Consider the following 13350-nt stretch of genomic DNA (forward strand, 5'->3'; position numbering starts at 1 on the left):
GGCTACCGTGCAATGCTGCACCAGATTCTGAGTGCACCAGTTTTAGTAAATTTTCCCCATTGCGTCTTAGAGACATATGTTACCAGGACAGGATGAAATTACAGCAATCAAACCTGACAGAAGTTCTGACTCTTCTCCACTCTGAAACATAATAAAGGATTTAGTTGCACTTTAATACTGCAGAATTTGAATTTGAATCTGCCTGGAAGTATAGGCAAGAGATATATACTGTAATCTGTGGGTTGGTACCAAAATATGAACCAAACAATTTTTGGGGCCCTTGAATTATTGGATGCTTTTAATAGAAACTCCATCTGCTTGTCATCTTCAAAGATTTACAAACCAGAAGGTAAGGTCCCAAAAACTAGAAAAAGTGGGCCCTCACATGAAAAACAGGTAATTTGTGGTACATTTGTACATTGGTTAAATGTCAATGTGCCACTCCCATTGGTTATTGACTAGAAATCATTAAGTACAGAATGTAAAACAGAAATAGAAGTATAGTAGAATTATTAAATGCCTTTCTAAGGATTTATGATATATGATATTTAATGTGATTTCTTTCTTATCAATACAGGAGTTAAAAAAGGTATCCAGGATTCAGTTAATAACTGAAAGAAAGGAAAAATGCAGTCCTTGTACTATGGGATTTTCCCCATGGATGTTTCCACTGATGAATTATTCGGATTTAAGTGAATGTCTTTATCAAAGTAAGGATGTTGCGTCAAGAGCTTATGCCGGTCAATCTCATACTTCTAACGCCAACACAGACTCTCCATTGCTATCAAATGCCTTCTTTAATTCACTGCAGAACAACGAAATAACAGACTTATCAGTTCATTATGGAGACTTTTTTGAAGACATTAATATGGAACATCGGTCCAGTCATACTCCAGATCTTTTTAACAAGACTACTAATAACTCACAGTTGGAGTTCCAAGAGATGGTTTCTCAACTAATTCCGAATATGGACAGTAGCCTCGGTATATCACCAGGCTTTTTGTCAAGCGTTGTTGTCAATGATGATTTCGAAGGTGTGGGAGAGGGAGAATGTACAGAAACATATCCACCAGTTTTACTGCTGGATGTAATATTTCCTGGACTTCCAAATGACTCAGTAGAAGAAAATGCCTCAGAAAACAGTTTACCAGAACATAGTAGTAACCACTATAGATTGCAGTACCCTGTGGAAGATTCACAATTGTCATTTGCTAATGGAACCTCCAACTATGAACAACCATACAGGTTACAATATTAAACTTATTAATTTATCTATGCAAATTACTTTTAAAGAAGATCAAGGACCTTCAGAATATTTTGTGGGCATTTATTTACTGTACATATGAAATGCCCAGTGTTTTGTCAGACAATGTGGTTGTAAGGTCAATGACAAGAATCCCAGCTGTATAGCACAAGAGCACTTTATTTTGCACACTGTGCACTAGCAATATATTCTTGAAGGATGGTGTAAAAAAGCAAATGCATGCGCTAAAGCAGTACAGCTCTCAAAATATATAAATCTGGTTAACATAGTCCTTTATTTAATAATACCTGCAGACAAACAGATACACACACAATATAAATACATATACATATAAGGGAGCTGTTTATCTTACTAAAGGCAGCACATTCAGCCTGGCAATATGACATTTTCATATGCATTTAAAGCATTATTATTAAAAGCAAAATGTTTTTTAATTAAAATAACAAACATGTTATACTCAGCTGCTCTGTGCAATGGTATTGCACAGAATGGCCCTAAACCTCAAATTCTCAGGGTCCTCCGCCAGTGCTCAAGGCCCCTCCTCTTCTGTACCTGCCCCCATTGCAAGCATTTGTTATGGGGGAAGACATGTGGGCTTGCTCCTGAGCCGGGCACAGTGTGTGTCCATTGACACACATAATGTGGTTCAGCCCTGCCCCCCACCAGGATTTGATTGACAGCAGCAGAAGCTAGTGACTCCCAATGTCTGCTCTGGATAAAGAGAGGAGCCAGGTAGGTATTTAAGATTTAAAACCTTAAAGTGTTACTAAACCCAAAATAGTAAAATCAGTCTGTATATGCAGTAAAGCATGCTTGTTATACTCACTCTGGAATCTAAGGTGTTAATAATCTGTATTGTGTAAAAGGGCTGTTTTATCCTGTCTGTGCTAGACATGCTCAGTTTGGTGTGTATTGCTAAAGAGTTTTTTTTTTATTGGAAGAGTGCATGTGATCAGCACATGGCCAATCAGCTGTCCAGACAGAAGGTCAGGGGTTATGCAGCCTCATAGGACAATCAGGGTATAAAAACTCATCCTACAAGCTTTAACCAGTGCTCTGCTGGACACTGATAGAAGTCACAAGACTGCTCTAACTGCTGATGGGAAAAAAGTATTTATATTTACTAAAATATTTGCATTTCCATGTTTTGTGTACTGTGGGAGACCAGATATTGTGAATGCAGGGTCCTGGGTTTAGTAACACATTAAGCCTTTAGAATCACTTCAACAGCCAGGTCACCTCCTTGCTCCAAACCTGGAATTGGACATCCCTTTGCTCGTTCTTCCTATCAGCATGTGCACATACAATACCCCTGATTGGCCCCAAGTGCTGCCCCTCCTCTTTCAGGTTTGAGTGCTACAGTAAAATAGATTAAAAGAGACTGAATTCAAGCCATGGTCAGTTTTTCCCACTTGTTGCATTTAAAGCCCAACTCCAGGCTCTGTACTGTTTCTATAAGTGACACCCTCTGACACAAGTGGCTCCCCCAGTATGTTTGTTTTGCTTTACTTACCTTTTTCTGATGTCTTCTGATCGGTCATGTGACATGCAGGGTCCTCTTCCTTTCCTAATTTTCTGCAATAGTGGGTGGTCTGTGAAAATGCAGAGAGCAGTGCCGATGTGATAAACGCTGCCCCCTGCTTAAATACTGTACACTATTAAAGAATATGTAAACCTAACACTTCATATTCCTGATATGTGCCTGCTGTAACATGTATTTTGTATTGCTTCCTTTGTGTGAAATCCCTGGTGGTGTAGTTCTGGGACAAGAAACCTGATAGGTGTTCTGACTATCTCCTACTCTGTGCCTACTATCCACTAATAAGTGCTATTAAACCCAAAACCAAAAATGGAGTACATTGCAGCTTACCAATGCTTAGATGTGCCTTCTGCATTATTTTCTTTTTTTAGGCTTTTTTGCCTTAATTTCACCTAGTGATCCTGCCAGTAACATACTTCCTGTCCTAGGATGTCTGCATTCTGGATGAAGAGGTAGCAGACACCTTTGGACAGCGGTATTGTCAGTCTGGTGAGAGGGGAGTGTTAGACTAGCAGATTTACATAACAAGTGTAGAATAAAGGTTCCCAACATTAACCCAAGCCTGCTAGGCCACCACCCCCAAACTCGACCTAGATGATAAAAGGAGACCACACCAGATACAGAGGAAGAAAGCTTGCTAGCACTAAACACATCTTATTATTTTCTACAGAAAAAACTCTTGTATATACTAGGCCCCCAGCTGCAACACACCAGCTTGGAGACAATCCTCACTATCCGCAGTAACTTCTATTATCCATATTCTGAGTTTAGCCCTCGGTAACAGGAATGTACCCAAGGACACCATACCACCGATGCGTCCCCAACCCTTCAATTAGCCCTGAATTTTACCTCCTCCAAAGACCAACAACCACCAGGCTGCCATAACAACCACCGAACCAAAAGTCACAACCAAGACAGGGTGGGTTTTTTTTTTTTATTCTAGCCGGTCACCAGCTGAACACTTGTGGCACCACTCCCCCTTTTATGTCCTAGGACCCCTGCCTACTTTGTAAACCACCAATCAAGTAAGGCTTTGACCTTTTAAACCTTCTAACCAACCTTTAACCCTTCCATCTGTTGACCCCTCTATTCCCCCTGCCATGTATGCCCTACACTTATTTTATTTAATATTTCTTTGATTTGGGTGTTCCTGCATATGGACTTGACTAACAAACTGAAGCTTATCACCATCGTTTTGGGATAAATGTTATATGTGTAGCACTCACCCCCAAAGGAGCCGTTGGAATTAATGGCCACTTCTGTCCTTACTTCATTGATGAACCATATATATATTGGATCCACAGCACACCAGTATACCTTGTGGGATGTTTTATAACAGGTTTAATAAGACAGGTAAAACTCTGCAAATAGACTGCAAATTAACTTGGAAAATAGCAGTTAAATGCACGGAATACATAAACCTTCTAGAATTGGCACAATAACATCAATAAACACAATATTCATGTATATACGTATATACCGGTATAGCTATAGATCAGAATTAACCCCCTGCAACTACAGCAGCAATATGTCCCCAGCTAAACTGACATCTCTTTAGGCTCAGTCCCAAATTCACTTGTATACTGTGGGATTGTAGCACTGTGTGAGTCTATGTGTTGCACAGGCCTGTGTTAGTGAATCGGTGGAGCGCTCTTAAGGACTGACATGTCACTGGTTAGCAGTTGCTCACCACATCCACGAAGAACAGTCTCCAGGGGTTAACTCCTTGAAGGAACGATGAATGGGGCTCTGTCTCTCTGCTAGTTTTTTTCTGTTGTCAATTGTCGGTGCTGCACAATCTCTGAGGTGCCTCACCTGGGATGGTCACACGCCTCCTCTGCGATTTCCAACACTCTGACCTCTCTCTGCGGTGGGAGATGTCGTTGCTGTCGGTAACTGTCACGGGTGACTAGTGCCAATGACTACAGTTGCTGCTGACTTCAGCTGCTATAGACAACCGCCGTCCCTAGCAACCTCTGCTGCCCTGGAAACAGTGTCAGTTTGCTTCCACAGTAGGGGCTGCAGACTAGCTCCCCCATGTCCTCTGCAAAGGCAAACATGGCTCCTCCCCCCTTTCCTCCTTGCAAAGCATCCTGGTCCTGTAGTCCTGTGCAGTATAAAGTTACATTGTCTGCCTCTGTGATGAAACTGCAACTCCCACAAACACTCCAGTACTGCTAAGAGCTGAGCCAATCAAACCCTTTCTGACAACATGCAGTCTTAAAAGAGAAACCGTTCTTTTAAAGGGAAACAGCAATGGCCCCGTTACATACATAAATGAATAAAAGTTCATCATTGTAGACACCCCGTCAGTGGTAACTTGTTTCTCTCAGACCTTTAACCACCTTCCACCCGCCATATAATACAATGACGGGCACAAGGTGGTTCTCTTGTTCTGATAGGACGCCATATGGCGTCCTTCCATTCTCACCGCGCGTGTGCGGCTCAGGGTGTGCGCAGCGCGGCGATCGCTGGTTTGCTGTGTCCCTCGGACACAGCGGATCACGGAAAGAGCCGAAGATGTTGGCTACATTTTTGGTTTTGGGTTTATTACTACTTTAAAGGCCCATTCACACTGCTGCATTTTAATGCATGGCTTGCTACATGCTAAAATGTATGTGTCCAATTTCCCCATAATAATGCTCTATGCTGCAGTGGGCGTGTTTTGAAAACTTTTTTTCTGCTTTTAGCATGTTAGGAGACCCATAGAAGTCAATGGCACAGAATCAAAATGCAGGTTACATGTGTTTTGATGCATTGGCAACAGGTATTATTAACAAACCTTGGTCAGTGCCTCTCTCCAAACCCCAACTTCAAAAACACACCGGAATGCCTGGCAACATCTCATGTCAATGCACAAAAGAGACGTACAGACAGGTCCATAAACATTGGAATATTGACACAATTCTAACATTTTTGGCTCTATACACCACCTCAATGGATTTGAAATGAAACGAACAAGATGTGCTTTAACTGCAGACTGTCAGCTTTAATTTGAGGGTATTTACATCCAAATCAGGTGAACGGTGTAGGAATTACAACAGTTTGCATATGTGCCTCCCACTTGTTAAGGGACCAAAAGTAATGGGACAATTGGCTTCTCAGCTGTTCCATGGCCAGGTGTGTGTTATTCCCTCATTATCTCAACTACAATGAGCAGATAAAAGGTCCAGAGTTCATTTCAAGTGTGCTATTTGCATTTGGAATCTGTTGCTGTCAACTCTCAAGATGAGATCCAAAGAGCTGTCCCTATCAGTGAAGCAAGCCATCATTAGGCTGAAAAAACAAAACAAACCCATCAGAGAGATAGCAAAAACATTAGGCATGGCCAAAACAACTGTTTGGAACATTCTTAAAAAAAAGGATCACACCGGTGAGCTCAGCAACACCAAAAGACCCGGAAGACCACGGAAAACAACTGTGGTGGATGACCGAAGAATTCTTTCCCTGGTGAAGAAAACACCCTTCACAACAGTTGGCTAGATCAAGAACACTCTCCAGGAGGTAGGTGTATGTGTGTCAAAGTCAACAATCAAGAGAAGACTTCACCAGAGTGAATACAGAGGGTTCACCACAAGATGTAAACCATTGGTGAGCCTCAAAACAGGAAGGCCAGATTAGAGTTTGACAAAGGACATCTAAAAAAGCCTTCACAGTTCTGGAACAACATCCTATGGACAGATGAGACCAAGATCAACTTGTACCAGAGTGATGGGAAGAGAAGAGTATGGAGAAGGAAAGGAACTGCTCATGATCCTAAGCATACCACCTCATCAGTGAAACATGGTGGCGGTAGAGTCATGGCGTGGCCATGTATGGCTGCCAATGGAATTGGTTCTCTTGTATTTATTGATGATGTGACTGCTGACAAAAGCAGCAGGATGAATTCTGAAGTGTTTCGAGCAATATTATCTGCTCATATTCGGCCAAATGCTTCAAAACTAATTGGACGCTTCACAGTGCAGATGGACAATGACCCAAAGCAGACTGCAAAAGCAACCAAAGAGTTTTTTAAGGGAAAGAAGTGGAATGTTATGCAATGGCCAAGTCAATCACCTGACCTGAATCCGATTGGGCATGCATTTCACTTGCTGAAGACAAAACTGAAGGGAAAATTCCCCAAGAACAAGCAGGAACTGAAGACAGTTGCAGTAGAGGCCTGGCAGAGCATCACCAGGGATGAAACCCAGCATCTGGTGATGTCTATGCGTTCCAGACTTCAGGCTGTAATTGACTGCAAAGGATTTGCAACCAAGTATTAAAAAGTGAAAGTTTGATTTATGATTATTATTCTGTCCCATTACTTTTGGTCCCTTAACAAGTGGGAGGCACATATGCAAACTGTTGTAATTCCTACACCGTTCACATGATTTGGATGTAAATACCCTCAAATTAAAGCTGACAGTCTGCAGTTAAAGCACATCTTGTTTGTTTCATTTCAAATCCATTGTGGTGGTGTATAGAGCCAAAAATGTTAGAATTGTGTCGATGTCCCAATATATATGGACCTGACTGTACATTGATGCATGACAAAGAACCTGCCTAATGCTACAAAAAAATGTACCTCTGAATAGATGTATAGCTCTAAATAGACCCTAAAACCTAAATAACAACTTATAGATCATGCTTCTTTTTGTGGACGGGAAGGTATTTGTAAATCTAAAGAATATTGTAGAGTTTTTGCAATCAGATTGTAATTTGTTTGGCCAGCTTTATATCTCAATGCTACAAACATACAGAGGGAACAATGAACAAAAATAGGGCATTTTATTTTTCTTCTACTCTGCTGTCTCCCATTTCATTTAGCCTGAGACTTGTGTTTGAAAATGAAATGGAAGTTCAGATAGATCTGTACAGATAGATCAATTATAACTACATTATACTATTTGAATGAAGGTATTAAAGGGGAAATTTAGTTTTTGTTATTTTATTTTAGATTTAGATTTTTTTATTTTGGAGAATATCCTGAAGCTCAAATAAAACATTTCCTTTTTTTTACTGTAATGCAATCAGGTTGTATAAACAGCAAGGATGTGTTAGTCTTTTATTTTTTTTAATGAACCAGTGTGCTGCAGTCTTTAACCACTTGTGGTGCTACAGTACATTTAATGCAACGGGGTGGCACAGGCAGGCACAGTCACGTATACAGTGGGGCAAAAAAGTATTTAGTCATCCACCAATTGTGCAAGTTCTCCCACTTAAAAAGATGAGAGAGGCCTGTAATTGGCATCATAGGTAGACCTCAACTATGAGAGACAAAATGAGAAAAAAAAAATCCAGACAATCACATTGGCTGATTTGGAAAGAATTTATTTGCAAATTATGGTGGAAAATAAGTATTTGGTCAATATAAAAACAGCGTTGCCCCACCCCCCAATCATGCCAGGACCTTTGGGTCTGGTATGGATTCTAAGGTGAACCCCATGCCAAAATTGAAAAAAAAAAACAAGTGAGCACCTTACCCCCCTCCTGAACCATAGCAGACAACATGCCCTCAGTATGGCGGGGTGCTTTGGGGCAAGGAGGCTCATCCCAAAGTACCTTGTCCCCATGTTGATAAGAACAAGGGCTTCTTCCCCGCAACCCTGTGCTAGGGGTCTGTGGGATGTGACTTATCAAAATCTGGAAGCCCACAAGGGGGCCCCCAGATCCCGCCCCCATATGAATAAGTATGGGGTACATATGCCTACTCATTTACCAAAAAGTGTAAAAAGTGAAACTCCCGTTGTCTGACAGCTTATAAATAGGCCAGGGGATGGGGCTGACCCCCGCCCCCTTGTGACATCATTGACCAGGGCATGCCGGGTCAATGACATCACGAGGGAGTGAGGTCACCTGGTGACTTTACCACCCCTTGGCATATTTTAAGAGCTGTCAGACAACGGAAGCCTTCATTGGCAATGAAGCTCTTTTTTTTTTTTTTTTTTGGTGGCGGTTTTCATTGTGATTGATGTTGGATCTACTTCAGGGGACAATTTTTTAAAATGACTTGTCAAAAACTGTCAGTGAGTTTTTATTCACTTTTTACACTTTTTTGGTGAATGTATAGAGGTACTATGTACCCCATACTCATTCATATGTGGGGAGCTGGGATCTGGCAGGCTACTTGTTAAAGGGGGCTTCCAGATTCTGATAAGTCACCCCCCCCGCAGACCCCAACAACAACAGCCAAGTATAATTAATAATACTCGTGAGCCAAAATGTGATACTCCCCTAGTGTAATAAATGATTTAACAGACAAAAATATATATCAAATTATGGTGCATCAACACTTTACACAATACTCATTATCTGTGCAAAACATACACTAAATAAAAAATTTATATATATCTACAAATATATATATACGTGCCGCGCTCCATACATGTAAACTCATATATTAGTGATAGTATAAATAATAACTTGAAACAATGTGAAAAAATTAATGTGCTTCAAATCAGTGCACCTCCGGATGTCATCTCCGCACATGCTCAGTCGTGACTTTCAGGCTCCAGAGCAATCTTGGAAACTGACACATGCTCAGATGCCTCCAAGTGCGGCTGCCATCTTAGAAGAGGGGAAATAGAGAACCCAAGACAGGAAGATACAAGCGAAAAAAGTTCTGTGGCGTAACGCGTAGGGGAGGGGCTCTGACGTCACGACACCGCGGTGGACGAGCGGCATTCACAATCACAGGATCTGGGGCATATACCGGCTGTATACAGCTCTGTTGGACACTACAAAATGTGAGTGGTGACTTGACTCTATTAATAGAAGATTGAACCTCACAAAGGATAAGGCACTATTGTGGCTCTTTTTTACATGGTTCATTGAGAGGAGGATATACCATCCAAATCATTTCTACCCATCCATTGAGGCTAAAGTGTGGAAGGAGGAATAAGGGAGACCTCTGGTGGCAGAAATAAGGCAATCCACAGCATGGATGGAAACATGTGTAAAGTGTGAAGATTTCCACCCTGTCCTGATAAGGACAAAAAGTGTTTTTAGCCATTTTGGCTAAATAAGGAGGTGAGTGCACACCTATCTATAGAGCACGGGGAGTGTGGCACGAATCACCTGACTTGTCACTGAAAAGTTATGAGTATAAAGAGGACTATTTATGAGTTAGATTAGTAATATTTTTTGCAATAGTATCACAAGGTGCACTGATTTGAAGCACATTAATTTTTTCACATTATTTCACGTTATTATTTATACTATCACTAATATATGAGTTTACATGTATGGAGCGCGGCACGTATATATATATTTGTAGATATATATACATTTTTTATTTAACAACAGCCAAGGCTTGTGGGGAAGAGGCCCTTGTCTTCATCAACATGGGGACAGGGTGCTTTGGGGGGAGCCTCCCTGTCTCAAAGCACCCCCCATCCCCCCATGTTGAGAGCATGTAGCTTGGTATGGTTCGGGGGGGGCGCTTGCTCACCCCTCCTTTCCTATGCTGCTGGGCTGCATGCTTGGATAAGGGTATGGTATGGATTTTGGAGGGACTGTCTTTTTTTTTTATTTGGCATGGGGTTCGCCTTAAAATTCATACCACACCTGAAGGGCCTGCTATAAATTGGGACAGGGCACACTATTTTTTTCCCAATGTTTTATTTTTTAAATTGCAGGCAATAGGCTTGTTTATGATGACTCATCAGTTGTTAAAGAAGCAGCGGCTGCCAGTTCCCTAACAACCATGTTGTTTCCTGGTTGTTAAGGATGCCAGTGGCCACCCATTCCTTAACAACCAGCTTAAAGTCACACAAAACACAACTCGCAAAATGGATACAAAACGCATCAAAAACGCAATACTTACATTTTTTTGATACAGTTCCATTGAAGTGTATTACAAGCAAAATGCAATCTGTTGTGGGAAAAAAAGTCCCTGACGGTTTCAAAAATCCGCGCCAGCTCAAAATACACAAATGCTAACTAGATCCATAGGAAATTATGTTAAATGAACTGCAGTGTGTTTGTGCAAACTGGAAAATGCACTGAAATTCATATAAGTGTGAACCTAGAGCAAAGGACAGTTCTCTATCCAAGTATTTAGACTGAACTGGCAGGGGTTAATGAGCTGACACATAACAACTTGCACTATGCTGGTATTCTGCGATAATCTCTTGCACCTGCTCCACAGCACTAATTCTCTGAAACTCTAGAATGTGCTTGCTGTCTGCAGTCTGCCTTAGTGACATTCGTCATCCTCTACTATGCTACTAGTTTTATGGTCTCTGAACAAACTTTCAATAGACTCTACTATATGTAACACAGAAATATGAGATGGGGGAGCTATAACATTAAAATGTATGAATTTGTTTTTAAGTTTTTGATAGAATCAGAAAGGATTAGACCCTCTGTCAAGTTTATATGGCTGCCTAGATTTACCCTCCCATTGTTACTAGGACAGAAAGCGACAGTAAATTCAAAATTTTATAGTTGTCACCAAAAAAAAGATATGAGGAAAAATCTTTCAAAATATTCCTAACCTGGTGACAATTATCTAAGAGGGAAATTCCCCCCACTTTATGAAGATTTCCCCTTTCAGTCCTTTCCTACTCTATGGAAAAAAATATTTAGCATATACAAGCCCTATTGTAATTTAAACCATAACTCAATGTTTGGTTTCCCTGTAAAAATGTTGTTTGGGCCTGCATGGTCAAAATGAATACTCACTGTTACAGAAGGCTCTGGCCATTGTGTATCCCATACAGCGGTGCATTTTGGTTTTGTGCTGCCCTAGGCAACACTAACATCTACCCCTCATCTAAATTCGAGGGAGAGAGCGAAATATAGATAAAGAGGGAGAGAAAGATAAAGAGCAAGTGATAAAGAGGGAGGGAAAGAAAGAGAGAGAGAGAGAGAGAGAGAGAGAGAGAGAGAGAGAGAGGGGGGGGGGGGGTAGAAAGATAGAGGGAGAGAGAGAGAGAAAGAAAGAGATATATATAGAGAGAGAGATCCATGAGTCAGCCTGATGCAGACAGTTGATGTAAGGGGACACTCTACTGGGGACAATTGATGTAAGGAGGAACTTTGATGGAAACTCTGACTCTGATGTAAGGGGGAACACTGATAGGGACCATGATGTAAGGGGGAACTATGATAGGGACCCTGATGTAAGGAAGCACTCTGATAGGAACCCTGATGTAAGGAGGCACTCTGATAGGGACCCTGATGTAAGGAGGCACTCTGATAGGGACCTTGATGTAAGGAAGCACTCTGATAGGGACCCTGATGTAAGGAGGCACTCTGATAGGGACCTTGATGTAAGGAGGCACTCTGATAGGGACCCTGATGTAAGGAGGCACTCTGATAGGGACCCTGATATAAGGAGGCACTCTGATAGGGACCCTGATGTAAGAGGGAACTCTGATAGGGACCCTGATGTAAGAGGGAACTCTGATAGGGACCCTGATGTAAGGAGGCACTCTGATAGGGACCCTGATGTAAGAGGGAACTCTGATAGGGACCCTGATGTAAGGAGGCACTCTAATAGGGACCCTGATGTAAGAGGGAACTCTGATAGGGACCCTGATGCAAGGAAGCACTCTGATAGGGACCCTGATATAAGGAGGCACTCTGATAGGGACCCTGATGTAAGGGAGAACTCTGATAGGGACCGTGATGTAAGGGGGAACTCTGATAGGGACCCAGATGTAAGGAAGCACTCTGTTGGGGACAGCTGATGTAAGGGAGAACTCTGATGGGGAAACCTGATGTAAGGGGACAGGCTGATAGGAACCCAATGTAAAGGGGGACGCTGATGAGGACTCCTGATATAAAGGGAGACTCTGATAGGGACATCTGATATAAGGGGGACAGGGTTTGTGCCAGCCTAATACACACTTGTGTTTCCCAGGTCGTAACACTGTGTGACAGATTCTCAGTGACACACACAGTGTTGACATTCTGCCCCCTGACTTTTTTTTTTTTACTGCACCCCCAGATCAGATAGGCTAGATCCGGCCCTGTCTGTAACCCTGCAACTTTTCTAATTAGAACACTAAGTTTTCACCAGCTAATTATAGTGAAGCAAAACCTCCTATTCACAATCAGTCTGCAAAGGACATAAGATAGGATCATTTTTTTTGCTCACCTAGAGGAGATTGCTTTTTATCAACAAAAGTGGAGTTACACTATGTTTAGTGGGGGGGGGAGGGGTTTAACCCAAGGACAGTACTTACAATGAATAAAATGTTTCCATTGTGCTGATGTGAGCTGTGTTTTAAATCTTTAGCCCCTTATCCCCTGGGTACCCCCATAGTTGAGATCTTCTGGTGCTTTGGGAGTTAATACATGGGGCTCCACCTGTCACAAGCATTCATCAAAAATGTCAAGTATTCCAGCCTTTCCCACCCCCTGCTCCATTTATAGAAGCTGTACAATAAGTTACCACAGTAAAAAGTGGTCTATGAATGGAGGAGGGACAGATGAAAGAATGGTCTGTCTCCTCCATTCATTGAAGACTGTTTATTGTGGGAATCATTAGTACAGCTTTTATGAATGAAGCAGGGGTTTGGAAAGGGCACACATAACCAGTACATGACACATGCCTGTG

At 41.8% G+C, this 13350-nt stretch overlaps 1 protein-coding gene across 1 annotated transcript in view; it reads left to right on the forward strand.

The window, feature by feature from the left end:
* The window catches only part of LOC149452920 (uncharacterized), a 40075-nt gene extending 37132 nt beyond the window's left edge, over positions 1-2943 (forward strand). Inside the window, exon 7 of the mRNA XM_089688774.1 lies at positions 578-2943. Within this exon, the coding sequence (XP_089544900.1) occupies positions 578-1258 (681 nt within the window). The 3' untranslated portion in view covers positions 1259-2943. The remainder of the gene's footprint in view (positions 1-577) is intronic.
* Positions 2944-13350: the final 10407 nt, after the last annotated feature.

Source organism: Staurois parvus, unplaced genomic scaffold (genome assembly GCF_062004578.1).
Source record: "Staurois parvus isolate SC_StPar_1 unplaced genomic scaffold, SC_StPar_1.0 ptg000454l, whole genome shotgun sequence".
Taxonomy (NCBI): Eukaryota; Metazoa; Chordata; class Amphibia; order Anura; family Ranidae; genus Staurois; species Staurois parvus.